Source organism: Lemur catta, chromosome 2 (genome assembly GCF_020740605.2).
Source record: "Lemur catta isolate mLemCat1 chromosome 2, mLemCat1.pri, whole genome shotgun sequence".
In the NCBI taxonomy this organism is placed as follows: Eukaryota; Metazoa; Chordata; class Mammalia; order Primates; family Lemuridae; genus Lemur; species Lemur catta.
In genome coordinates, this window is record NC_059129.1 from 13,560,842 (window position 1) to 13,588,113 (window position 27,272).

Below are 27,272 nucleotides of genomic sequence, written 5' to 3' on the forward strand. Positions count from 1 at the left end.
ACCTGATTTATTTGCTTATTTATTATTTGTCTCTCTGTCCCCCCCACCAACTCCGATGTAAGCTCCATGAGGGGATGGACGTTTTGCTTGTGTCCGCCTTTGTACACCTACACCTAGTGCCTGAAACACTGGCTGGCACTCAGTAGCCAGTCAATAAATGTTTACTGAATCAATGAATTTTGGACTTTTTATTCAATAGCAAACTAGGGTCCAAATCAATTAAGGTGAGAACAGTAGTCATTCTTTTGCTATATTTCTGTGAAACATCTAAACACACTGTTACATGTACAATCAAGGCATTAAGTATTCTGTTTTATCAGGCCTGAAAGCCCTGAGAAATAGTATGATGGGACTCTCTTCCCAGCATCAGAATAACACCCACTATGGTAATTGTAGTGATACGTATAGCTTAATTACAGAGGACAGGATTTATGGACACTTCCCAATCAAAGGACCCCTAAAATTTGAGCACTATCTCTAAAGTTCTTCAGAAGACAGTTTCAGATTCAACAGAGGATTTCCAAAGAATATATCAACATCATAACAAAAATCATTACACTTCACTCTGACATTCATATGACAGGCTAGGGTCGTGCTAGTTGGTGGGTTTTTGTTTTTTTTTTAAACCATCAGCCTATCAACAAAGAGACCTTCTTTCCAATCATTCTTTGCTTTCTTCAAACAATTTTCTCACACCCGTTATTGGTTTGTATTCTTCTTTAAAACAAACTAAACAGATCACATTGTGTCATTTAAGACCACCTATACACAAAGAATCAGCTAAGTAAATAAGATGAAAATCAGCACAAGCTGAATGTGTCACTGAAGAATTGTGTGCCACACACAAACGGAGAAAAAGATAAAAGAGCTATTGTCCAATTGTAGAAACAAAAAAGTAATATGGGGTTTTCTGTTCTCTGAAGTGCATCATGAAGAGTGGGTGGAGAGAAACACAGAAATCCAGAATTAGCCTAGCATCAAATCATTTTGTAAAGAGTTGACAACATATAAATTCCTCACACATAAAGTATTTAGAGCAAGAGATCTTGATTCCTGGGCTATGATGCCATTTAGGATTCCTTGCAAGGGCTTTGGAATCCCAGTATCCATAAATGTTCATTATAATCGGGAGCTACCAGGCATTGAGAGGTACTCCCGATGTGACCGCCTGTAACTGAAGTATTACAAAGCTTGCAGTTAAGATCTGGGATAGAGACTGAACACCAAATTCAAAAGAGGTAGCCAAGGTACTAAGTACCATAAGGGAAGAAAGGGAGGAAAAAGAAACCCCACGATTGCCACTCAGCCACAAAGAATTAAAGTGGAAACGAGGGGTGTGTATGGGGAGGATGAGGGGTGACGGGGAGTGGGAAAAACAATACATTTGTCACCCCGTCCCACTTCCTATACAGGATACAGGCAAAGCCTCCAGCCCCATTACCTCAGGCACAGATGGTTATCGTTTATAGCAAAGGTGCACAGAAAGGCCTCCAGGTCTGAGCCCCTTAATTCCAGGGCTGTTAATGATTAAAGAGAAGGATGGGGGTGGGGAGCGAAATGAGGGCGGAGGGAGCTAGAGATTCACCCACCACCTCCCCTTTGGGCTCCTACCTCACAGCGCTTACCCAGGACATAGCACCAGAGTCTGCACCCCCTCCGGGGCAGCTCAGCCCCCGGATCCCCAGGCTCTGGGTTGAGGGGTGCTGGCGGTGGGGAGGCAGGGACAGTAGGTAAGTTTTCTGAGCCCTGCGGCTGACACGCCACAGGCTCCCCTCACAGCCTCTTCTTCCAGAGGGACCAGTCCAGACAAGGCGCTGATTTCCACTCCTCCCCTTCCACCCCCCCTTTCTCGAAAGTACCCAACCCCCGCCCCTTCATCTCTCAGTACCCCCCCTTTTCCTCAACTCCCCCCCCAAACTCACAGCTGCTCCAGAGGTTCCTCCAGTCAAACCCTTTCTGGAAACGACGGCGGCCCGGCGGGTCCAAACCACCTACCATCCCCGCTCGCGTTTCCAGGCTCCCTACCCACGCCGCCGCCGCCTCTTCTTCCACCACTGCCACCGCCTCCTCTTCATCTGCGGCCCACCGGTGGCGGCCGCCCCGAAGCCCCGCCCCCTCCATCGCCTCCTGCATCATCACTTCCGGTAACCCCGCCGGCCGCCAGCTCCAGGAGGGAGAATGGGAGAGGGGAGGGAAGGGAACGAGTCGAAGGTTGCGTCACGACGTACGCAAAGACGCACGAAGCCGTCGCCAAGTAAGGGCAAAGGCCTAGCAACAGGGAGGGCGGGCCAGAAGGGGCTGGGTTGGACCACTTTTTTTTTTTTTTTTAATGGGATGGAGGTAGGAGGCTAAGGAGAGGCCAAAGGGAAAACAGGGAGAGGATGGAGTTGGCTATATTGCTGGATGCGGCGGAGAATGGGGTAGAGTTTGAGGTTTAGGAAGGCTTGAGACTACCCCTGACCTGGAACTAGTGCTCCCGCACCGACGGGCCTGGTGGTTCGGTCCGGCCTGGCCTACCGGACTAGCCAGTGCTCCGTCGGCCTCCGCTCGGCTTAGGCTCCTGGCGCCGCCTCCTCCTATCCCGCCCAGGGCTGCGGCGCTTCTGGGGGTGGGGGAAGGCAGGACTGACGCAGAGTGAGTGTAGGGGATGGAGACGCTGACTCCAGGCGCGGGAGACTGGGGTGAAGGGGTTGGCTCCCCAAGGGCGGGGGGGTGAGGGTGGGGGTGCGGCGTTGCTAGGAGACGCGCCTGTGTGACCCCAGCCTCGCGAGGGCGGCTCGGTGTCATCGCTGCTGGCCTCGGGAACTTGCCTCGCGGAAGTGGCCCCCAGGCCTGGTTTGGGGACGCGGAGTTGCCGTTTGGAAGCCCATTTGAGGCTTTTGTGAAGCTTTCGGAGCCCGGAGTGTAAATGGGAGGTGGTCGGGGCAGTTCCGGGGGCGAGAGGCGTCTGGCTGGGGAAGGTCACCCAAACGAGGCACCGGACAGGAACGGAGACTTTCTAGGACAGTGAGAGCCAACTTCCTAGTTCCCTCGATCAACAAACTTGAGAGTAAGACGGGAGGCCTTGGTCCGTAACTCTTCATTCGAGTGCAGGAGAGAGTTAACAAGTAAATCAATAACGAAGATACCAGCAAGTGAGAAATGCCCCAAAGACCGGATGAAGTTATAGAAGATGGGGGGAGGGCCACTCGAAATCCGGTAAGGCTGTTCAGTGGAGGCCGCGGTTTTGCGGGGATCCGAGAGAAAAGGGAAGATAGGGCATGAGCTTTCTAGGTGGAGAAAAAAAGCCATTGAGAAGGGTTTTAAGGTAGGAAACAGCCAGAAGGCCATGTGGCTTCAGCCGAAAGAGGAAGGGGCAGGCAGAGTGCTCTGTGATGAATTTGGAGAAGTGGCCAGGCCTGACCCAGCAAAGCCTTTCAGCCCAAGGCAAGGGTTTGCCTATTGTATTACCGAAGGGTTTTAAGAAGGGAAGTGACTTAACCTGATTTACATTTTTTAAGAATCACTCTGGCTGCTGGATAGAGAAGGGTGGAAGTAGTCAGACCTGTTAGGAGGCTGTTGCAGTAGGCCAAGGGAGAGGTGACAAACAGTGTTGAAAGGGCCATCGGTGGAAATGGAGGGAATTAGATTCAGAATATATTTTGGAGGTGATTCATGTAGGACTTGTGGGGAAATTGGATGTGAAGTGTGTGGGAAGGAGGAACCAAGGGTGACTCCCTAAGAGAAAACAGTTTGGAAAGGAATATCTTAAGTACTCTTTTGAACATACTAAGTTTGACAAGTCTATTGACAATTAAAGTGAAGATGTCTGGAAGTTAGATATAGAAGTCAGGGGGAAAGTCATTGTTAGAGATAGTAAATGCAGGGTTTTTGGTTTTTGGGTTTTTTTTTTTCCCCTCATATCACCTAAGAAGAGAGTGTAGATAAAAGAGAAAGGCCCCTACACCCCTTGGGTCTCTTAACATTTAGAGATTATGTAGAGAAGGAAATGCCCAAGCAAAGGAGACTCTTCACACAAACAAGACCTCAAAGAAAAGGAGGAGGCCCCTTTAATATCCTGGAATAATCGGACCCACACTCATAATCAGGGAGACTCATCCACCCACTTGCCAGCTCTACTCATCCTCTAAGGCTTGACTCAAATCTCTTCCCTCCCTTCCTCTCTCAGCTGTTATGTCTTTTGGACATGTACACAGGTAATTTGTGTCCATTAAAGAAAACCTGACCTTTTTGATAAATTGTTTATATATCTGTCTCCCCCATGGACTGTTGCTTCTCTGTGTCTTGCCCACTAGGCTCTGTACTAGGCGGTTATAGCTGGGCAGGAGCACTGTTCATAAGGTATCAGCCATGGAATTCAACTGCTTCTGTCAAAGGGTTTTTTTTTCCTGCCACTGCTGCCAAAGCCACCACCATTATGGTCAATATCATAATGTAGTAGAAAGGGTATCAGCAGAAGAATCAGAAGGCCTGGGTTGCAGTCTTGGATCTGCTACTGACCAGCACAGTGGCCTTGTTGGATAAGGCCTCTTCTCTTTGCGTTGAAGGGTTGGCCTAGATTTCAAGTTGCAAACTGACAAGACAGATATTGCCTGCAAACATATTGTTCGGCCCACACAGTGATTTAAATTCTTTTTTAAATTTACTTGCCAACGTTTAAAAATTGGACATCCAAATCCAGATTTTCAGCTTCATTTGAAAGATCAGACAATCTGATTACACCAGCCTTAGGTTCCTATGCAACAACAGTTAGCTAGAGCTGAAAAGCAACTTCCCCCTTTGCATGTGGCTCATGCTCAGAGTTTGCCAAAGTCCTCCTCTCCCATTACCTGGCTGACCCCTGTGGGCATTTGATTTGCAATTCTTGGTCTAGAGCTGTGCTGTCCTACCTACATAGTCACTAGCCACATGCAACTATTTAACTGAAATAAAAATTCAGTTCCTCAGGTACACTAACCATATTTCAAATGTCCGGTAGCTACATGTGGGCGGTGTTTACCCTATTGGACAGAGCAGACAGAGCATTTCCATTGCAGAAAGTTCTGTTGGTCAGCACTGGACTGGAGGAACTTGAAGGTACTCTGGATGCTCGTCATTCCCCACATGTAAAAAAGTCAAGAAATTTAGTTAGGAGCTCTGCTGTCTCTGCAGATGAGAAAAATTGTCCGTTTGATAGTTATTTTGATGGGTGGAAGACACTTAGATGTTCTGAAGGCGTGAACCCCTGCACAGAGTGCAGTTATTTATCAGATAGTTGGATCGAGGGTCAGGTTCTAGAAAGCTTCAGCTGTATCTAACGTAGCCAAAACTCTTTGGTCAGTTTCCTAATCTAGTTCCTTAGAAAATTATCACAAAGCAGGAATTTAAATGAATGTTTTGTGTTCTCTGACTTCTCTAATTGATATGAAGGGTTGAAGATCCTGGCTGGAGAGTTATGAATGAATGACTGGTTGATAGTTAGCACTGGCCTTCCATTTCCAGCCCCTCCTGTGCATCTCTGACACCACCTCCTACTTCTGGTGAATGGTTTTCACTACCTCTAGCTGACCCTTGTCTTTGTCTCTTAAAATATGCTAAGGAAACAGATACTTCCATTTCTGTTGAACTGAGGAATTCATAACCCGATTTCCATGTAGAATTTCTATCCCTAAAGGGAAAAATAGCTGTTTATCTATTGGTGGTTCTATCTTGGTTGCAGTAGCCTGATTGGAGTTCCCCTATACAGGTATAATCTTGTGTGTGCTTCAGAGCTGGTAAAATATATACAGAATGGGTATGCTTGCCTCCTGTGATCTTGTTTGGGGTAGTTATTTTAGAAGTCTTCCAGACATTAATATTTTGGTTTCTCCTCATGTTCTGAAAAATTCCTATATTACAGGACCCTTACATCAACCAAAAATGTGATCTACCCTTTCCTCCCTGCCCCCATCACGGACACACCATATTCTTGTCACTTTCTACGTAAAAAAGTGCTGTTTCAGAGAATAGCTGTGGTATGATTAAGTTCACCACACAAGCATATCCTGAGATGTGCAAAACAGTGTGTGGCATTATACTTCCCTTTTTGGATTCTAGTAACCAAAAACTGAATCCAGGAAATAAGTCCACCGTGGGGGGGGCGGGGTATGTGTGTGTGTGCACGCGCGCGCGTTGATGGAGGGGAGGATAAGGGACCAGAGATGTGTGGAGCACAGTTTCACTTCAAGGTTATTTGATTGGGGTAAGGATGATATTGTATAGGGTATGAGTGTACGCCAAAAAGAAGAGAGTGTAACAGATCTAGAAGAAAAGTACACTGAAGGATAAACAAGGAGTAAGAGATAAAGGAAGAAAAATAGGAAGGGAAGCCTGGTCATGCCTTTTGTGTTGGCACCTGCATTATATTTCCAGTAAGAAGTACGCGCTGTAGTCTGAAGATAAGCAGTGCCTCCAACGGGGTTATTTACTCATACCAAAGAACAATAGCCCTTGGCTGTACAGGGATTATTAATGATCAGAGGGAAACAGCTTTAGGAAAATCCATTACTACCACAAAGCAATAAATTCGCCAACAGGCCACACATTTCTTTTCTCTCCTCTGCAGACAAAGCTTAGCACAGATAAAAGAGGCCTCATTGTTCCTCTACTATTTCCTCCTATTCAGGTAACATTTACCTTTGTTAACTCCCAGTGCTAAGTGATTTACACGGATTGTTTTATGAATAATCCTCACAACTCTTTGAAGAAGGTTCTGTTGTTACCCCATTTTATATTTTAAGAAACTGAGGCTCAGGAAGGTTAATAATTTGCCTAGTGGGGTGAAGTCAGGATTCAGACTCAGATTTGTCCACCCAGAGCCCATATGTTCATTTTTTTTGTATTATATCTGCTGTTTTTACAAATGTAGACAAACTTTAAATGCTTAAAACCAAGACAGACATTCTCTATTCTGCTATCTAGGGTAAGAAAGTCTGGTTGCTCTGGCATTATCAAGAGCATTTCAATTCTCTAGAGGTTTTCCAAATGACGAAAGTTTTTTTTTTGTTGTTGTTGTTTTTTTTTTTTTTTTTGAGACAGAGTCTCATTCTGGCACCCCAGGTAGAGTGCAGTGGTGTCATCATAGCTCACTGCAACCTCAAACTCCTGGGCTCAAGCGAACCCCCTGTCTCAGCCTCCTAAGCAGCTGGGACTACAAGAGCGCACCACAACGCTCAGCTAATTTTTCTATTTTTAGTAGAGGCGAGGTCTCACTCTTGCTCAGGCTGGTCTTGAACTCCTGAGCTCAAGCAGTCCTCCCGCCTCAGCTTCGCAGAGTGCTAGGATTACAGGCATGAGCCACCATGCCTGGCCATGACAAATTTTCTGGATTGGGTTTAACCCCTGATCATTGGGTACAACGGCCCTTATTCCCCAAAAGGATTATTTTTCAAGAAAAAAAGTATCAGAACCTCATTTTTCTATATGTTTGGTTCTAAGCTTTATGGACACATTGGAAAGCATTTCAGTCCAGTGGACAAACAAATCTTAACTGACCTTAAAAGAACTTAAGAGTGAGGGTTACATCACAGCTGCGTATCTTGTGCTGCCCTAGATGGAACTGAAAGACCTTTTCCCCAAATGACACTGAATCTTCAGTGCTTCATCCTGACACCCACTGCTCCTGAAAACATTGTGAGGGTTACTTAGTATTTTAAAGTACTCTGGGATCTTCAGTTGGGAACCTTGGTCCAAACCACCATGTATATCATGGTGAGAGTAGACATTACTAGTGACCATTCCGTGTGTATAAATTTATTCTTGTAATATTCGTCATGTTCCAACTATGTGCCAGCCTAGGAGGGTAATGAATGAGACAGTCCCAACTCCCCAGCACTCCCTCCCCTACAACACACACACAGTGGAAGAAGAAAGGTAAGTCAAACAAAATTACAATGGAGTAGGACAAATGTTATGATGGGAGTAAGCTACAGGTGCCAGGAGTGTGCATGGCAGCGGCCCTGACCCGGTCTCAGCATGAATAAGGTGCCCCTCAAGGAATGGTGGAAGCCAAAGGATGAGAAGCAGCAAATAAACAAAGGAAGGATATTTCACTTGTGTGAGTTAGAGCCTTCATATGGCAAAAAGGAAGAGGTCCCAGATCTAAGGAGATGGGGCATAAGGACATGAGATATGCACAAATGGTGCATAATGAGGACATAAGACCATGATTTCATTTGGGGGGATTTTACAATGCCTCCCCACACCCCCCCCCAAAATTCATAAAGTACTTGGGAGAGAAATTTGACTATATTACAGTCATTAGTTATGAGGGAAAAAAGAAAAATTCCACCTAGGGCATGTCTTTCCTGAAAGAATGGAAAGGTATCTTTCCCTTAACCTCCCGGGGCTTAAAAGTCAGGGTGAATTCCCCCTGCCTTTTTCTTATTCTGTTGTTTGTTCTGCAACACGTTTTCTTCAACAGAAGGCAAAGCCTCAGGAGAGTCCAACATTTGGAATTTTGACATTCCTCAGACCAGAGTCATATTTCTATAAATTTCATCTGGGGAAAGGGAATTTTCATCTCTGCTCTTAAACTCCCAAGTTGTTCATGCCGTGATAGTCTTTCCAAAGGCAGGGGAAATTGTTCCAGAGTTGGGGGAAAAAAGGTGAAGTGGATAAGGCCCCTAGTACTAGCAGATCTTTTCTTTAGGCCTCCTGTAGAACAAGGTCTAGACATACTAAGTGCCCAGGTGAGCCATGTAGAGTTGGTTCTTGGAACCCCCCAGACCCTTTCACTGTACTTGACACTCTTGACAGTGAGTAGAAAGCTGAGTGGGTGTTAGTTTTGTTGTTGTTGTTTTTTTAGATTGATCACTGCCCGTTATGAGTCTCTCATTATTTACTCCAAAATAAAAACAGAGAAAAGCTTGAAATCAGTTGGGGAAATAATTATCTAGCTTGTTTGGCTATTGATCCCTACTCAGTCCTGTCAATTAACTGGGGACATTAGGCAAGACACTTGTTTTGCCATCTATAAGAGTGGTGGAATCATACAGTAGTTTGATATCCAGCACATTTTAAAAGATGTAATTCATACCATGTTACCCCAACTTGCTTAAGATCTTCTGGTGTCTTCCTTTTGCTCTTAAACTACAAACCAAACTCCTTTCCAAGGCCTGCGCCTCCTAACCTGTGCTAGATTCTGTTGACCTGAGGCCTCCTCCCACAAAGGCTCCTGCTGCATTCGCAGTCATCCTTGAAGTTCGTTCCCACCTCAGGGCCTTCACTCGTGCTGTTGGCTCTCCTTGTACCACCCTCCCCTTAACTCAGTAGGCTCCCTCACACCATTCAGGACTCAACTCAAATATAAAATAGATCACCCAAAATAAAATAGCCCCCACCTCTGCTCATTTGTATCATAGTACTGCTTCCCTCCTTTAAAGCACATCACTGTCTGAAATTCTTTGTTTTTCTTGGATATCATTTGCCTCTGCCACTAGAATATAAGGTCTAGGGGGGTTATGTATATGGCTGCTTGTTTATCACTGTATCCCCTGGCACATGGTGAGCACTTAGTAAATGTTGAGTGAATGAATGGATGGATGCTTGGGAGGGAAGAGTAAGGCCTGTAGGGTAGTAGCTCTGCAGTGAGCCCCTGCCCTGGTGTCTGTTTTATGATGTCAGGTCCCTTTGGCTTTGGAGGGGACAGGGTTGCCGTAGGGCACAGAGGAGCAGCTCAGTCCAGCCAAGTGCCCAGCCTGCTCTAAAGGTGCTGGTATGGAACATAGTTATCGAAGAAGGGCAGTTGCAGCCTAGGGGCAGGGGCCGATAATAAATGGCAAACCTTATGAAAACACTCTTGTAATCCATGTGAAGATATAAAAAGAATTGCTTCCTTTGCTCTTTGTATAGGAAGGGAATAGAATTATTTAGCTCGTTTTGTCACGACTAAGCTGTTTAAAGCAATCAACAGACATTCAACATTTATTGAGATTGAGCAGCCTATTTAGTGATTAAAAGCATGGCTCTGACTCCAAACTGTCTGGGTTTGAATCTTGGCCCTGCCTATTACTAGTTGTGTGACCTTGGACTAGTTACTTAATCTCTCTTTGCATCAAGTTCCTCCTTTATAAAATGGGGGTAATAGTAGTATCTACCTTATAGGATTGTTATGATTATGGGACTTAATATATACAAAGCACCTAGCAGAGCATCTGGCACATAGTAAGTGCAAAGCAATGTAGCTTTTATTATTATTATTATAATGAACAAGACACAGTCCCTGCTCTGCAGGAATTCAGAGGCTCTGGGAAGAAAAATACATAAAATAACTGCAGAAGAGCAATACCTGGCCATGATAAAAGCAGGGAAGAGGGTGCTTCGGATCATAGTCAATAGGTATCCACTCTGTGGGGTGTGGTGGCTAGCAGAGAAGAGACATTTTAAGTGCAAGCCTCAGCCAGGACAAACAGAAGCATGACACAGCAGGGCACCTTAGAGCAGCAGCCCCAAACTTCTGCTACTCAGAGCCCACATGACAATTTTTGCTATCATTTACCTGTATTTTAAACCAGCTTAAAAATGTTTGTAACTCATTTATTCAATGGAAGCTCTATATCACACAAAATATAAATCATGGATTTGATGGGCCATTCTAATACACATTAATCACAACTAATTAAATAAAATCACCTTCCTAACCAATCTTTGGAACACCTGTGTTAGGAGAAACCTCCCAATTATAACCGGAGGCCAAAACACTAGCAACATCATCTGTCAGCCTTTTCTTTAATGGCACAGGCCTGCACATAGTAGGTGCTCAGTAATGAACTTCACTTCAGCACGTGTATAAACCTGTGTTTATACATGGGGTGTGATTTTAAGAAAAGAGACCAGTTTCCAGTCATTTCCTTCTGGGCACACCCCATATCTTCAGTCTTTCCTTATTCTGGGACTTGGGGGTTAGAGAGAGGAAAAAGAATAAAGAGTTTCAAGAAATATCAATCTCTGAATAAAGGCTGTAAAACTTTGTAAAATTTCTATAAGAATAGACTTCATAGCCAGTTGAGACTGCAGTTCAATTGTCCTCTAAACAAATGAATATTCCTGATATGTTGCCATGGGAAAATGCCAACAGACCCCATTGTATCAGATCAACCCCTGATATTAATGAAGAAGGACAAGGGCTACCTTAGTCTTGTGTAAATTGTGAGAGATAATTGATAGTTTTAGAGGAATAAATGTTGGTTTCAAGCCATTAAATCCAAAGGGGGGAAAACTACTTGGGAAGAGGCAGTTGTTCTAAATGAGTTGCTTTCTAGGAACAAAGACAAAAATATAAACCAAAAGGAAAAGAGCTTTTTAAATTTTTTTATATAGGGCTGATTCTGTTTCTAGAATCACAGGCTTTCTGTAGCATGAGAGATATTTGCATTTATTCAGCAAACGTTTGTTGAATACTGATTATGCACCTTTCTAGGTGCTGTGAGTTAAGCAGTAAATAAGATGAATGTGGTTGCTGTCCCCATAAAGGTTAGAGTCTTTTGGGGGAAGACATTAACCAACCATTACTTAAGTGATGAGCGCTACAAAGAATAAATATCAGGAGTTGTGGAAAGGCTCAACAGAGAGACCTGACCCAATGGGTGTGGAGGGAGGAAATGAGGGAGGATTTTCTGAGACACCCATGTTTTCACTAGGAACTGAAGGATGAATAGAAGTTGGTAGGTAAAAGGGAGGGGGATCAGGGGCGAACCTTCTAGAAAGGGGGAACAGCATGGATATGTGCCCCTAAGGCGAGAAAGAACATGGTTCCCTCAGAGAACTGAAAAGAAATCAGTAAGAAAAGAACAAAAGAAGCGTTTTTCTTTTTTTCCCTTTTTCTCTCAAGACTCAAGGAAATGGCAAGCTAGATTTGATAATAGCACACAATGGTGAATACAGTTTTGGAAATCTTTGGAACTTAGGTTTTCTGGGTCACCTGATATTGTAGAGGGAGACATCAGTTAAATTCCTTTCAGGATTAGTTTTCAAAACACTTAAACATTAATTACAGTGTTTTGAAAATAGTCCTATTAAGTACCAATTGTTAGTACTGCTTATTACCTTGAGTAACCTAATTGGAGGGCTCGTGTATCAGATTATGGTACGTGATCAGTTAAGAGTTTGAGGTGGTGGTTCTTACAGTACTAGAAGGATGCCAGTTAAAGTCGGGCTTTGGAGAAGGTCGCTGCTATTTTAATATGTCTGACCTTCTTCACTTTCCTCCTCAAGTGTCTCGCAGTCGAGGAAGTTTCGTCTGTTAATGACAGGAAAGTGAAGCAATCATTAATAGATGTTACTTACAGACTCCCTGCCCTTCACAGGAACTGACTCACGTATTTTCATATGAAACCATGGAGTTTTAGGGAGAGCCAGAAACTCGGAAACCTGTTTCCTTACCAGGAAAAATGTCATCATCTCATCTGGGTTTTTATTACGATTAGCCACAAAGCATGATGATGTTCTCTCTTGGTTTTTATGAATTCCTTTTAAGCATTTTTTCTGTGAAGCATCATGGACTCAGAATTAGTGTTGAATATAACTGGTCCTTTTAACCTTTGAATTAGGTGAAGTAGTGCTTTTAAGCTTTTCATCAATTGCTTCATTCCTTGCTCAAGAATAGTTTCAAGAAAGGTCCCCAGGCTCAAGGGTAGACAGGAAGGGCACTCACATTCAAAAGAGAAATTCTCTGTAAGGCAAATTCCTTACAGGTACTTAGAGTTTTTAGGTAAACACACCTCCTTCCAGTTCCTATCTGCATTCTTTAGCTGCTCAAATTGTCATAATTTTAGGACCACCCTGAAGCATACTATCTGCAGGGCTCATGCCTCCCCATTTGGGTTGGAAATGGATCATATTCCAATGGATCATATTCTCATGATCCTGAGCCTGCCTGTTTGCGGAAAACCCAGGACTCAGAATGCGATGTCCAAGTGCCTGGCCCTGCGACTTATTCACCAAATCTGTCCTCGCCTTCCCAGCCTGTCCTCTTGTTTAAGACAGTGCAATAGTCATTACTCTAATTCTGGCTAAGCAGAATCTTCCAGGAGTGGCACTTTTCTGTTTTCCCTGAATTTCTTTTAGATGTAAAAATGTAAATAGTAAAAAAAAAAAAAAAAAGTCTGAAGTTTTTGCATAAGTTAAAAAGAAGAAAAGCAAACACCTAATGCCCATCAATAGTTGGGATATCTTCATACAGTGGGCTGAACTGCAGCAGGGAGAATGTATGAACTAAAGCTACATGTCACAACATGGATGAATCTTACGAATATGATGGGCAAATAAAGCAAATTGCATTATTTATATATACATAATATTTAAGCTTACAAAACAATGCTATTTAATGTTAAGTATAAAGATATGCATGGCAATGATAAACAACAAATTCAGGATAGTGGTTCCTTCTAGGAGGGAGGAAGGGCTGAGGGTTTCAACTATAATGTATATGTAATTTATTCTTTAAGGCCTATTGGGAATATATGGCTATTATATTACTCTTTGTATTTTTGTGTATCTGAAATATGTTGTAATAAAAATAACTTAAAGATGATGGGAATTTTACTCTTAAAAATACAGTTAGCCTTATGGAATATACTTAGGTTGGTTCTCATTTAGCCAAGTCCTCTGACATTAAAACTGATGTTTCAGAGTAAACTCCCAGAAGGGCCACAAGCTCTTCAGTCATCAGAAAGATTTTTGGTTATACTTATTGTATAGTTGTTATCGGACAAGAAAGTAGACCGATTTTGAGAAGTATTTTCAAAGAAGTGTAAAAGAGGGGTTGCAACCTCAGAGCCTCTGGCCAGACTGGGCCCACAGACTCATTTTGTCTGCCCTGCATGGTACTCACATTTCCAAAAGTGATGACTTAATGTCTTCTTTTGAGATGCCATGTTTTAAAAATCCAGATAGCCACTTATTTTTACACTGTCAGGAAATCTGGCATCCCGAGGCCCTCACTACTACATGGCAGCAGCTGGTGGGAGCTGAGTAGCAACTGTTCCCTTTCAAGGGGGCATGTCCTGTCCAGTTGGCCATTGTCCTTATCCACCCAGGTTCCCTCATTTATATTACCTGCCAGGCACAGGAGGCACTTGTTTGCAACCAATGTATTAAATCCCAGTTCTCACTTAACTAGAAAATTCAGTTATCTAAAATGTGCCTTCTCCTGGGCATTCAGGTTAGTGATATGATTTTACCAGAATACACACTAAAAGCATCATTTCTAAGGTATTCTGGTAAGCCTGGTTTAAAGAGTAGTAAATGTGAGTTTTGGTTTTGCCTTGTTCATAAACATAGCCTTCATGGCAAACAGCATGGTTAAGCAGCCCACAGCCATGGGATGATGAACAAAGCCATTCGAGAGCTGGTGTTTCTACTACGCCTTTCTGGCAATGCTACCCAACAGATCTTTTGAGAAAGAGCAGTTATTTGTAGACTAATTAAAGATCTGGGTTTTTAAAAATGTACATCTGCCTAGCTGCCTACTGTCAAATTGCATTTTTATGCAAATTTTCCCTCTTCTATTTTGGTGGGTCTGAAGATGACAACAGCAACACGACAAGAAGTTCTTGGCCTCTACCGCAGCATTTTCAGGCTTGCAAGGAAATGGCAGGCGGCCTCGGGGCAGATGGAAGACACCATCAAAGAAAAACAGTATATACTAAATGAAGCTAGAACACTGTTCCAGAAAAACAAAAATGTAAGTAAGTTGGCCCCAGTTGGAGACTGCAAGGAGGAGAGTAGTTTCTTGTGTTTGTTCATTTCTTTTCTGACCGAAATTGAGAGGACTGAGTGGCACAGTCACGGTGGCAGAGCATGGGGCAGAAAGGGGCCAGAGGCACAGCTTGGCTAGCTTGCCCAACCACTGGAAAGTCGAGCCTAGCCTGTGTTTCTGTGTTCACTTGTTCCGGGTCTCAGTCCAGCCTGTAAGTGGCTCAGTGTCCTCAGAAGACCCCATAAGCCAGGTGACATGAGTCAGCCAATGACAGTTTTCAGAGGAGCTGTTCCTCACATACTGTGCCTGTTGCCAGCCACTCCCACAGGAGATACACAGGGAAATGTTTTTTCAATTCATAAACGATTCAAAGCATCCAAATATAAACCCATTCAAAGGAAAGAGAATAGGATTAAGACACAGGGTTCCCTTCATAACTTAGCTTTGAACTCAAGCCTCTTTGGCTAACAGAGTGAGGTTGCCCTTTGGGACCACAGAATTGGGTAAAATACGGCCTCCATTAGCTAGTGTAACAGAATTGTGCACCCAGACAGACGCCAGGGAGCCAGATTTGACCCACCCCAACAACCTGTTAGCTCACTGGGAAGACCACCTAGCACTAAGCACGAAAGAGGCTTTCGCCCCTGAATTTTCTTCAGCCTTCTTGTTACCCGTCTGATGGATTCAGTGCTGTGGCTGTTCCCCTCATGACACTTCCTAACAATCTACTCTCACTAGTTTTGCCTCCCTGACCTCTGACTGTCTCTGTTTTGGTCCTGTCATCTTCACATCCCCTGCCACCAGCTATAGAGTCCCCCGGATCTCAGCCCTCTGCACTGAGGCCCATGCAGCATGCAGCCAGCTGTGCTTTCAGCTCTCACGTCTGAATACCTAGCCTTGGCCTTTGCCCGGCCACCTGAAGGACCTCACCACAGCATGATGGTCCAAAGCAGAGTCATCTTTCCGTAAGAGCGCCCCCCTTCCCAGCCAGTCCATTGCTGTCACACGCTGCTGTCACCACTTTGCAACTCTTTGTCCTCATTCCTCATTCAACAAATATTTGAGTACCCGCCGTGTGCCAAACACCAGACTAGACACTGAGAGCCTAAAACTGAGCAACACCAAGACAGGTGCCCTCAAAGATGTTTGAGAGTTAAATGGAAAGAAATATTAATATAAAATTACAATTGAGACACGTGCTACTAAAGAAACCCTCCTAATCTACAATACCTTACCCTTCTTGGAATTACTGAAGCTTCCCTCCCTGCTTTTAAGGCCATCTTGCTTGTGAAGCTTCTCTCTACCCTTCTGACCTTCCTCTAAACCCAGCTCCTCCAAACTTTTTCTGCTCTGCTAAGCAGAGCACCTGTTCTGAATTCCTCTAGCAGTCATTAGCCTCGTTGATTATATACCACTGTGCCTTTTCTGTAGCTTTATGTATCAGAGTTGTTCTGCCCAGGCAATAACTGGTTGTCGAAGGCAGCGTCCAGCCTGGTGTTGGGGATAATCTAGTACCTGCTCAGTAAACCTTGACTACCCAAGACTTTGGATTTTCAGTTATTGTGTTAATAATAATCCTTCCTTTGCTTTTGTTCAGACTGGCCCAAGGGGTAAACCAGAGGGATGTGCCACTAAATGGGACTTGAGATTATTTGGGCGGGGGAGTGCATGGGTTTTTAATTTTAAGATATGTACTCATTTTATCATTTATTAGAAAGAAAAGAGAATGTCACACCACAGTTTCACAAATACTGCTTAGGAGAGAGTCCATTTAAAGAAAAATTTTACTATTAGTATAGGTAGTGTATACATATGGCAAAATCATGCAGGCAGCCCGTGAACGTTTTTAGAGTACTATAGCCCAGATTTGTTCAGATGGACAGCTGGAGCCCCAGAAGCCCTAGCCGCCTTAACCATATCTTTGTCAGGGATTTTCCTTTCTCCCCAATCCCTCATGCAGACATAAGCAGTTTCTTGTAACTTCATTTCCTCTGAGAGCTTAATAATCCAAAGGGACCCCATGAATTGCTCTAAATTTCAATGGACAAACAGGAACGTGGAAATCTATTCCCAATGCGGACAGCAGAGCAATAGCTTCTGAGAAGCAGAAGTTAGAGAATTGAGCCTCTGCCCCAAGGGACTCAACTGTGGTTCTCTGCATTGCTGTTCCTGGAACTCTCCAAGAGGTAACCTAGGACAGGAACTCCTTTGGAATTTCTAAGCCACGTGGACCCAGACTTTGCTGTGGGTGTTATCTGGGGCTGATGCAATCCTAGCTCTGCTTTGAGGCTCACTTGCAAACTTGTAGTAAATCCACGTCTTGATTCATTTTCCTTCCTGGGAATGAAAGTTTCTCCCCTTCTCCTACTTGGCTTTCTGTTTTTCAAAATGAACTTTCCATTCCTTTACTTGAAAGTGGATTACCAGGATTTGACTGTCTTGGAATTTCAAAAGCCCTTTGTTCCCTTTGCTAATGAGCAAGGCAGTTTACTGTTTAAAATAAGAGGTAGATCATTCTCCAGTATCTTACTCAGGGTTTTTTTGACAGCACTTGCAGAAACAACTGGGTGACTTAAAGTTTAATCAGCATGGGGAGGGTGTGAAGAATCGCTCTCATTTAGTGTTGGTGGGAATAAAATTTATAGTTTGTTGGTGGGACTATAAATTGATACAAACTCTAGAGGATAATTTGGGAATATCTGTGAGAATTAAAAGTGTATGAATATATACCCTTTGTCCTAGCAGTTCTCTCTCTAGGAATTCATCTTTTAGATATATATATATGAGCCAAAGAAAGTTCAGAGGGATCCATGGCAGAATTGTTTATAAGGGCAAAAGATTGGAAGTAACCCAGATGTCCACCAGTAGGAGATTGGTTAAATTATAATGAAGCTTTATGTTGGAAGTTTGGATAGCTGTTGAAAAGAATGGGGCAGCTCTATATGTGTGAAGACGGAAGGAGTTTCAAGTTATGTCAGTGAAAAAGCAAGGTTCAGAACAAAGTGAGCTATCATTCATGTAAGGAAAAAAAAACTAATCCTCTATATAGATGTGTGCTTATATATATATATACAACATTCCTGGAAGGACACACAAGAAACTGCTAACTGTTGTCTCTGAAAAGGGGAACCAGGAAACAAGGGTAAGAGGGACATGTCATTTTTACATTATATCCTTTTGTATTATTTGCGTTATTTTTACCATGTGTATTTATTACCTATTTTAACAATTTTAAAAGTGTAATCCACAGTAAGGTTTAATATTAAATTGCTTTTGATATTTCAAATTATAAATATTTAATATTCAATGCTGGCTAGTGAACTAAAAATGTTTGAGAAAATATATACCTACACTTTATGTACCATTAGAAAGAAGCTAACAGCCTCATTTCTTCTTCCCTTTCAATAGCTCACAGACCCAGACCTGATTAAACAGTGTATAGATGAATGCACAGCCAGGATTGAAATTGGGCTGCATTACCAGATTCCTTATCCCAGGCCAGTAAGTGTGACTCCGGTTAACAGGTGGTGGGTACTTATCCTCATCAAGCCAGTTATTTCCAAGAATGTGTACCAAGAGGGCTAGTGCTTGCTGCGAAGCCCAGAGCTACTGTGGGAGGCATGTTGGAAATAAGCTATCCTTGCATGCCGCCAACCCATCACAACAAACTGAAATGTCAATGAATGCGTGATTTCTCCTACTTGTACAGCTTTCCCACATATGGAAATGAAAACCAGCTCATATGTATACAGCTTTCTCTTTTGACTTTCATCGTTTTTATTTTCCTTATTATAAAAGACAGGCTTGTTATTATTAAAAGAATAAAGTTCAAGCATTAAGGGAATGCATTAAGTAGAAAGTGAAAATTGTCAAAAATTCTTACCCCATGGAAGTGACCACTGTAACTATTAGGTTGGACCACAGGAAACCGCCAATATTCAAATATTTGACCTACAAAAACATCAATTTTGTATTGTATTGGTTTAACCTAGTAGTTTGGTAATACATCCTTTTAGTCTTTTCAAGTACATACATTTTCTCTACATATGCAGGATTCGGGGCATACTTTTCTACTGCCTACCTATTTTACTTGATCTCTTTTGGACATCTTTGTATATAGCTCTATCTCACTCTTTTTCAATGGTTGCATTGTATGCTATTGTAAGAATATGCCATTGTATTAGTCAGGGTTTTTCAGAAAAACAGAAGCAGTAGGATAGAGATAGCTATATCTAGATACGGAAATATCTAGATATACGTGTGTGTGTGTGTGTGTGTGTGTGTCTGTGTGTGTTTATAAAAGGAGATTTATTATGAGGAATTGACTCAAATGATTATGGAGGCTGAGAATTCCCATGATTTTCCATCTGCAAGTTAGAGACCCAGGAGAAAGCCAGTGGTATAATTCAGTCGTTGAGTAAGTGTAGGTTTAGCGCTTAGCAGTAAGTATAGTACTTAGTAAATCCACAATGAACATAAGGTGCTGCAATGATTATGAATGTGGTTCTTAATATCATCATTATTCTTATTATTCAGATTCATCTGCCTCCAATGGGCCTCACGCCACTACGAGGTCGGGGACTTCGAAGCCAGGAGAAACTGAGAAGACTTTCCAAACCAATATATCTCAAATCTCATGATGAAGTTTCCTAATCCAAGAAGAAAGTTTATTTCTGGGAATGATGAGCCAGCTAGGTCTTGAATGTAAACCAAATGGCAAAACACTTCTTGATGAGGGGCAAAAATTCAAATATCTTCGTAAAACCTCCAAAACTGATTCTCACCCCACAATGTAAGCTCACATATCCCCAGAGTTTGCCCGGGTCTTACTGCCTGAGTGGATGGCATTAACCCTAGATGTCATGGGCCTCATATCCTCACTGAAGTCACCTTTGGAAACAAGACTAAGCCTGTGGGAGGATGGCTGAAGGGTGAGAAAGCTTTTCGTGGGAATGCCATTCACCACATGTGCCAGCTCGTGCAAAAAACTCAGCCAGTTGCTTGAATTTCTTACGGCTACTGTAAAACTATGTACCACTCTCAGGATTTTTTTTCAAGTTTAGATTTACTTTAAAGTGGGGTTTTTTGTGTGTGCTTTTTTTGTTGCCTTTTGACCCTTCCGATTTCCAGATAAACTCCCCTTAAAAAGTACGTCATTGGATTGATCATGGTTTTTCATGGAAATTTTATATGGAACTCATTTCTGTCTTAGTTAAATGCGTATGTTTATCTTATCTTAAAGCCTGTGATTACTTAGGCTGCACTTAGGATCTGAAAAGCTCACTTGAAACTTGTACTGCATTCATTATGAGTATTTTACTGTAACATAATTGAAAAGTACAAGGTCCAAGCTGGCTTTCAAATTATGTCTAAAGAGAAATGGGACAAATATAGATGAAAATATAAAGGATTTACATCCCTGAACCCCTAACTGGAGTTAGGCGAAAGTCCATGCCAAGTCATTTGTACATCAGTGTCATTCCCTCTTACCTACGAAGAAGATGGGCATCACCAATAAAGGCAAATTTCTATCAATTTTGGGGTCTGTATTCTTTTCCAAAATGGACTTCTGATCCTCAGAAACAGCAGTTGGAACCTATTCCTATCAGTAGGAGCATATTTTTCCATACTCAGGGTAAGTATTACATTGTTTGGCGATGACATGGAGAACAAATATGATCCAGTATCAGTGGAGTAATAATAGCATATGTATGTTTAACATGAATGCAGCTATAGGCCATAGTCTTTTTTGTGCTGCCATAACAGTGCATGAGACTGGGTAATTTATAAAGAACAGAGATTTATTTCTTATGGTTCTGGAGGGCTGAAAGTCCAAGTTCAAGGGGCCTACATCTGGGGAGGGCCTTCTTGCTAAGTCATTACATGATGGAAGGCATCCCATGGTAAGAAAGCAAGAGAGGGGTGAGCTTGCTTTTATAACAAACCCACACCTGCAACAAGATATCCTATCTCATCACTCTTAAGTTCTACCTTCCACAAAGTCCTAGGACATGGACACAATTCCACCAAGTTCTTTGCAACCATATGACAAAGGTGGCCTTTACTCCAGTTTCTAATACCTTGTTCATTATTTCTCCCTGAGACCTCATGAGAATGGTCTTTGCTGTACAATTTTCTAATCAACCATGTAAGTTATTCCTAAGAAGATTTAGGATTTTCCTACAGCTCTTGTCTTCTCAGTCTTCATCAGAATTGCCCTAATGTTCCCTTCATGGGAATCTAGGCTTTTTCTAGCCTGCTCCAAATTCTTCCAGCCTCTACCTACCACCCAGTTCCAAAGCTGCTTCCACATTTTCAGGTATTTGTTATAACAGCCCCACTTCTTGGTACCAGTTTTCTGTTTGTTTCGTGCTGCTTTAACAGAATACCTGAAACAGGATAATTTATAAAGAACAGATTTATTTCTTACAGTTCCAGGGGCCAAGAAGTCCAAATTTGAGAGGCCTGCATCTGGCAAGGACCTTCTTGCTGTGTCGTAATATGGTGACGTCATCACATTGTGAGAGCAAGAGAGGGCTGAACTCACTTTTATAACAGCCCACTCCTGTGATGACATTCATCCATTCGTGAGGGCAGAGCCCTCAAGACCTAATCACCTCTTAAAAGACCCACGCTGTGGCATTGGACATTGTTTCTAACACATGGACTTTGGGAACACATTCAAATCATAGCAAGGCCTTTGGTGAGAAGAGACAGAGAAATTTAAATGTGCCAGCAGGTGTGTTGGCCTTTCCATAGCCATTCAGTGCACACATATCCCAACCTAGCTTGAATTGAGAGACAGGAATTTGCTCCTCCTTCTGCCACTCTTCCTTCCAGCTGGTCTCATGGTGGAGGCACTCCCCTGCCCAGAGGTGGTTCTAATGTTTAAAGGTAAGTATTTCCTATGCAACATAGAGCCCGTGAAGTCAAGCCAATTACTTCATTTGGTGGTCAGCCAATGAAACAGCGATCTGTTCCTGTACTGGGGGGGAAAACTGGACCAAGTGAGACATGGCCTACCCGTCTCCATCATGGTTCCTTTCTAAGTAACTCAAGGGGATTTCGACTACATGTAATTTTTGCCTTACTCTATTGAGTGTAGAAATCACCCTTCTCACCCAGCCTCCTTCAAGACGGAAGTTTATCTAATTGCTAGCCAACCTTTGTGCATCTTCCACACGCCAGGAATCTTACCTAAATGTGACTTTTATATGCTTAGCCCCTTTGCAAAGATGCATATACTATTACTCAAAAACATAATTGTTGATTTACTATCAAACCTTCTAAGTAACTTGTGTTTTGTTTTTAATAGTGTCTTCCCCATTTTTCTCTCCAAGACTATAAAATCCCCATCTTCAGTCTTATAAAAGCAGAACCTACTTTCCCTACATCCCTTCCTTCAACGTAATTATCTTCCCATACTGACAAGGACTGAACATAACTGTTTACCCAACAGCTAGATTTTTAAAGAGCAAGGACTAGCTTGGTGACAAGGTTTGTCTGATGTCATCTGCTGAGCTATTTATAAGCAGGGCCTGCAGCTTCTCACTGAGCTGATCTCTGGCCATCTCTTCCCCAGGACTCCAGCCTCTAACTCACCACGATTTCTGAAGAGCATATTGCTCTCTCCCAGGAGGAGACATTAATTACTGCATTGGCCCCAGTGGAAAATGACCTCAAATTTAGGGCAATCTTTATTTCCAAAGTGGAGGAAATTTTTTAAATTACAAAAATTTAATCCATCATATGAAAACATTCTGTCCCTTGACCCCTGAGGAATGAAACAGTCAGTCCCTGCCACCCTCAGCTTTTTGTTGCTGAGGCTGTAGTTAGATAACTGTAATTAAAATTCAATTGTTCTCTTAGCAACTCCCTCACAGCCAGCTCTTTTACAGCTTGCAATGTTACTTACCTACCAGTCCAAGATTCAGGGATTTGAGATCCAGGACATCTTTCTGTCTGAAATGACTAACAATCTGATTTGGAACAATAAGTCAGTTCAAGCTATCTGTTCATTCTAATTTTTTTGCCCCACTGGAAAAAGTTTTGTTTCTTGGGCGAAAAAAAAAAGCTCTTAAGCCACCTACCTTGAGCTGCAAGAGACTGTCTCTTCCTCACTGTCTCTGTATTGCCACCTGGCAAGATTTGAAGAATTTCCATTGACAGTCTCTGGGATCACTTGGATCATTTGCTGATCTCAGAATTCAGAGTCCTCAATCAGCATTTGGTTGGCACCGTGAAGAAACTGAAATTTCCGGAATATGTTTATTTGGTTCTCAGAAGTTTCCCACATTCAGGAAAAATCAAAGACCCTGAGTCAGGGCATTTCTTCTGGAGATAAGGCAGAAAAGCCAGGCCAGACACATTAAGACTCTCAAACAGCCTTATGCATTTGCTCAATTGCGAAGTGACCAATGGGAACGCCCTGAAAGAAGCCATTTGGAGCCAAAGGCTACATGAGAGAATTCATGAAGAAGTAATACATCAAGAATTTGATTTTTATCTCCTTCAAGATTCTCTTCCAGCTGCCCCTAGGGAGAAACAAGTGATTGAAATTTCTTGGACAGACTTGTGTAGTTGGAGCTGAGATTCTACATCACAACAGAGCCAAGTCATTGGCAGGGAGGCAGCCTGGGGCAGTGGAAAATGCAGGGGTGCAAGAGCCAGACCAACCTCAGCTCAAACCTGGCTTTGCAAAGTGAAAGAGCTGCGTGATCCTTGGCAAGCTACTTGATCTCTCTGAACCTCCAGAGAGAGAGACAGTCACTCCCACCACACAGGGTCAAGCAAGATATCCAAAGGCCGGGGCACAAACCATGTAACACAGTAGGCATACAACAAACATTGCTTCTCTCACTTCCCCTTTCTTCCTAAAATTTCCACCCATCTGTGTAGGCGAGCAAGACAAGCAACTGGGTCTCAGTTCTATCACTGACTAGGCGTGGAACTTTGGGCTAGCTACTTGTCTAAATCTGTTTTTGCATCTGTGAAATGGAGATGAACGATTAATACCTACTGCATAAGATTGTTGTGAGTAGTGCATTTTAAATACATCAAGAACCTTAACAAATAAAAGTGGACCAAGACTCTCTCAACCTCTGAGAGGCCTTGATGGTAGGTATCCCATGTGGATAGACTGGAAAATAAGTAATTGAAATTCAATGACAGTTATAGCAAAATAATATGAAAACAATAACCATAAGAGAACCTAGCCAAATGACTAAAAGTCTAGGTCAAAGAGTCCCACAGCCTGTGTTCAAATACTACTTTAGTAGCTATCTGATTTGGAGGATATTACTTTGCTTCTCTGTATCATAGTTTCTGCAGCCATAAAAGGAGGATAATAATAATAACCTACTTTATAGGGCTGCTGTGAAATACCTGGCACATAGCAATTGCTCATAGCAATATAATCATCATCATTACCGTCATTGCCATCACTGTCATTCCACGTGACTCTCAGGAAAGCTAGGTTGTAGTAGAGAATGAAATGCCTTTTATTTTCTATTTTGAGACAAATGGCATCAGTTATCCAGCTGGCACAGTGAGGCCACCCCTCGGTTTATCCAGTGCTTCTGGGGCATGTCTGTTGGGAGCTCAATGGAGAGGACGTAGTTGGTAGAATGGCCTGTGGTGGAGAGGATTCCTCTCCGGGCGCTTGTTTTGTAGACTGGACACACGTAAATGTTCTCATGCAGAAACATGGAACTCTCCCCCGGCTTCAGCCAAATGATTGGCAACGGGTCGTACAGGATCTTGGGAAGAGACTCCCCAATCTGCATCGTTTTCCTGTCCCAACGGGCACCTTCTAAAAAGAGCCCTTTTATGTAGGCCCCATCTTCTGGGTTACTCTCCATGACCATTTCTTGTGTGGTTACCTGGAAGAGTGGAAAGCTGTGAGTTTTCCTTTTCCCACATGGGGCAGCATTAAGAGATTGGAATACTCTGATACCCAAAGTGCAACCTGGCTGCAAAGTCTGCCTCTCCCAGGAGGTATCTCCAAGGGCAGTGGGGCTTCTGCAATAATATTCCTGCCTGCCATATCTGGTCCAGGTCTGATTCCTAGTCAGCAGGCTGCCCTTCTATGTGGTGGGCACAGAGAATGCACTGAGATAGGAGCCAAGAGACCACATTAACTAAAACTAATTCAGCGATTTTGCACAATCCCTTTGCTTTTGGGACCTGGATCTTCAGATTCAGAGGCAGGATGGTAAAACAGTTCTAGAAATGAAGGTGGGGAGAATAAAGACTTGATTTGTAGTTTTTGTCAATTTCTGTGCTGTGAAGGTTCCCACCATGGTCAATTTCAGGCTACCAACTATTTAACAACCAGCTCCCCAAATTCCTGAAAATGTAAATGGCTCTAGCGACTTGGTATGATTGAGCTCCTGCACACCACTGTGTAAATTCAAATTCCTTCAGATAAATGCAGAAAATGGTTAAAGTATAGGAGAATAGGGAGTGGTGGGGAGTATGGGGAACCAGAGAGCACAAATTCCACTTAAAATCATTCAAATTCTAATATTTTTTTGTTATTGTGAATGGAATGTTTTTCCCACTTCTAAGTACTTATTGCAAGAATCGGAAAAGACTATGGATTTTTGTATATTTACCAATAACCAGAGCCACCTTACAAATTCTTCTATAGGCATTCCTTTACAGTGGGGTTATATCTCAATAAACACACTGTAAGTTGAAAATATTGTAATTCAAAAATGCATTTAATACACCTAACTTACCTAACATTATAGCCTAGCCTAATTTAAACATGCTCAGAACATTTAGCCTAAAATTGGGCAAAATTAACTAATACAAAGCCTATTTTATAGTAAGGTGTTGAACATCTTATGTAATTTATTGAATACTGTACTAAAAGTAAAAAACCCAATGGTTGTATGGGTACTCAAAGTACAGTTTCTGCTGAATCCCTTTTGCTCCATAGTAAAGTTGAAAAATTTCAAATCAAACCATTGTTAGTCAGGGACTGTCTATATATGGGTATGGGTGTGTGTGTTTTTAGAAAGAGATGGAATCTCCCTATGTTGCTCAGCCTGGGCTCCAACTCCTGGGCTCAAGCAATCCTGCCTCAGCCCTCAGCCTCCCGAGGAGCTGGAGTTACAGGTGCGAGCCACCTCACTAGGATTTCTAGGTATGCAATCATTTCAACGTCAAAAAACATGGTCTTATCGTTTTTTCCAATGTTTATCCTAGCTATTTGCTTTCTTGTTTTCATTTGGCTTAGCATAATCTTCAAAGGCCAATGAAGTTAAGTTCACTCATAAACTAAATTAAGACCTAGGGCAACCAGTTTGTGACCTCTGAACTAGATGATCTCAAAGGATCTTTCCATAGAATTAAAAATCCGACAGTGTTCTACAACAGTTCATCTCACCCCTTCCTCTCCACCTGTGGACAGGGTGATTCTTGAATATTGACTGTTCCTTTGACTTTACTCCAAGCAAAGGACTACCCAAGGCCATTAACATTCTTTCAAATGAAGAGTCCACCACATTGTGTGGGGAGGATGCTTTCATTTTTCTTGGTATGATGGTGGCAGAGTTTTCCTCTGGAAAGATTCCTTTTTATATATACAGAGACAAAGCCTTGGCTATCCTCTAATTCTGCCAGGAATAGCTTTGGAGCTACTGTAAGTCATGCTGAATACTTGATTTGTACTATCTCAGAAGCATTTGGTCCTTAATACACCCAGCTGTTTGGTGTCCTAAGTAAATCGGCAACATTGTTTTGACTGATTGGCCCCTTGAGCGGACCTAATCCAAAGCACACCTACCTCAAACTCAAATCCGATGTGGTCAATGGGGATGGTGTATTTCCGGGCATAGTTTTGAGAGACGCCCGTCAAAAAAGACTGTGTGAAGTAGAATCCGGAGATCCAAAAGACCACAGGGGGGCCCTTGTCAATCCATTCCTGGAGAGCCACAGAAATCAAAATTCAAAATCAACAACACATCAAAGATGGTCCAAAGGCAGGTAATGTAAACAAGTCCTATAAGGAAATAGGCTTTTCCTCATTCTTGAAACAGGCAGCCCTCTCGGTTTAGCTTATAGTTTCTAACTCTTGAAATGAGGGTACAAAGAAATATACTTCTACCTTAACAAAGCACAGGTGCAAGCTGGTGTCAGGGATACAACAGAGTGCTAAGGACTGTAGCAGTGGAGAATATGTGCCTTGCCTCGTCCAAACTGAGCGACAGCCACTCATCTCCAGCAACAGTCGCCGTGCAAGAATGCAGGCCCATTGTTTCAGGTGTCCCCTTTTTTTGCAGTCAAACACCTGGATTTTTATGTGTAAAAATCCAACGTTTACATGCTAGCTCAAAAATTTTTTAAATTACCAGGCAGCCAAACCAAACCTATCTATTGGTCAAATCTGGCCCATCAGCCACCAGTTTGTGACGTTTATTCTAGTTCCTGTTCCTGCCTCCATAGGCTATAATCTTTTCAAGGACTTTTAAAAGTCTCCCTCCTGCTCCTACCTCTAGGGAGACTGTTTCCAGGTGCTCAATCCAGGACGCAGCGTGGCTGCCTGCCC

General features: G+C 42.7%; 3 protein-coding genes across 7 annotated transcripts in view; 1 reads left to right on the forward strand and 2 right to left on the reverse strand.

Annotated features, from left to right (window-relative positions):
• DCUN1D3 (defective in cullin neddylation 1 domain containing 3) overlaps positions 1-2,096 on the reverse strand; it is a 42,028-nt gene extending 39,932 nt beyond the window's left edge. The window contains exon 1 of the mRNA XM_045542741.1: positions 1,923-2,096. The gene's annotated coding sequence lies outside the window, so the exon portion shown is untranslated. The remainder of the gene's footprint in view (positions 1-1,922) is intronic.
• LYRM1 (LYR motif containing 1) lies at positions 1,608-20,251 on the forward strand. 5 transcript variants are annotated; one of them, XM_045542744.1, is made up of 4 exons: positions 1,608-1,730; positions 14,543-14,701; positions 18,125-18,217; positions 19,253-20,251. In XM_045542744.1, the coding sequence occupies exons 2-4, from the start codon at positions 14,543-14,545 to the stop codon at positions 19,367-19,369; spliced, it is 369 nt and encodes a 122-aa protein (XP_045398700.1). In that variant the 5' UTR covers positions 1,608-1,730; the 3' UTR covers positions 19,370-20,251. The 5 variants fall into 5 exon arrangements, with proteins under 5 accessions (XP_045398700.1, XP_045398702.1, XP_045398699.1 ...); XM_045542746.1 differs by lacking the exon at positions 1,608-1,730 and adding an exon at positions 2,017-2,254; XM_045542743.1 differs by lacking the exon at positions 1,608-1,730 and adding an exon at positions 2,381-2,634.
• Positions 20,252-24,201: 3,950 nt separating this feature from the next.
• The window catches only part of DNAH3 (dynein axonemal heavy chain 3), a 123,366-nt gene continuing 120,295 nt past the window's right edge, over positions 24,202-27,272 (reverse strand). The window contains exons 61-62 of the mRNA XM_045542748.1: positions 26,511-26,648; positions 24,202-24,597 (exon numbers count right to left, since the gene is read on the reverse strand). Of these exons, the coding sequence (XP_045398704.1) occupies positions 24,244-24,597; positions 26,511-26,648 (492 nt within the window). The 3' untranslated portion in view covers positions 24,202-24,243. The remainder of the gene's footprint in view (positions 24,598-26,510; positions 26,649-27,272) is intronic.

Coding starts and splice junctions, on each gene's coding strand:
- LYRM1 (XM_045542742.1), top strand. CDS start 3,142: ATGCCCCAAAGACCGGATGAAGTTATAGAAGATGGGGGGAGGGCCACT. Junction 3,199..14,542: donor GGAGGGCCACTCGAAATCCG/GTAAGGCTGTTC, acceptor GTGGGTCTGAAG/ATGACAACAGCAACACGACA. Junction 18,218..19,252: donor AGATTCCTTATCCCAGGCCA/GTAAGTGTGACT, acceptor CTTATTATTCAG/ATTCATCTGCCTCCAATGGG.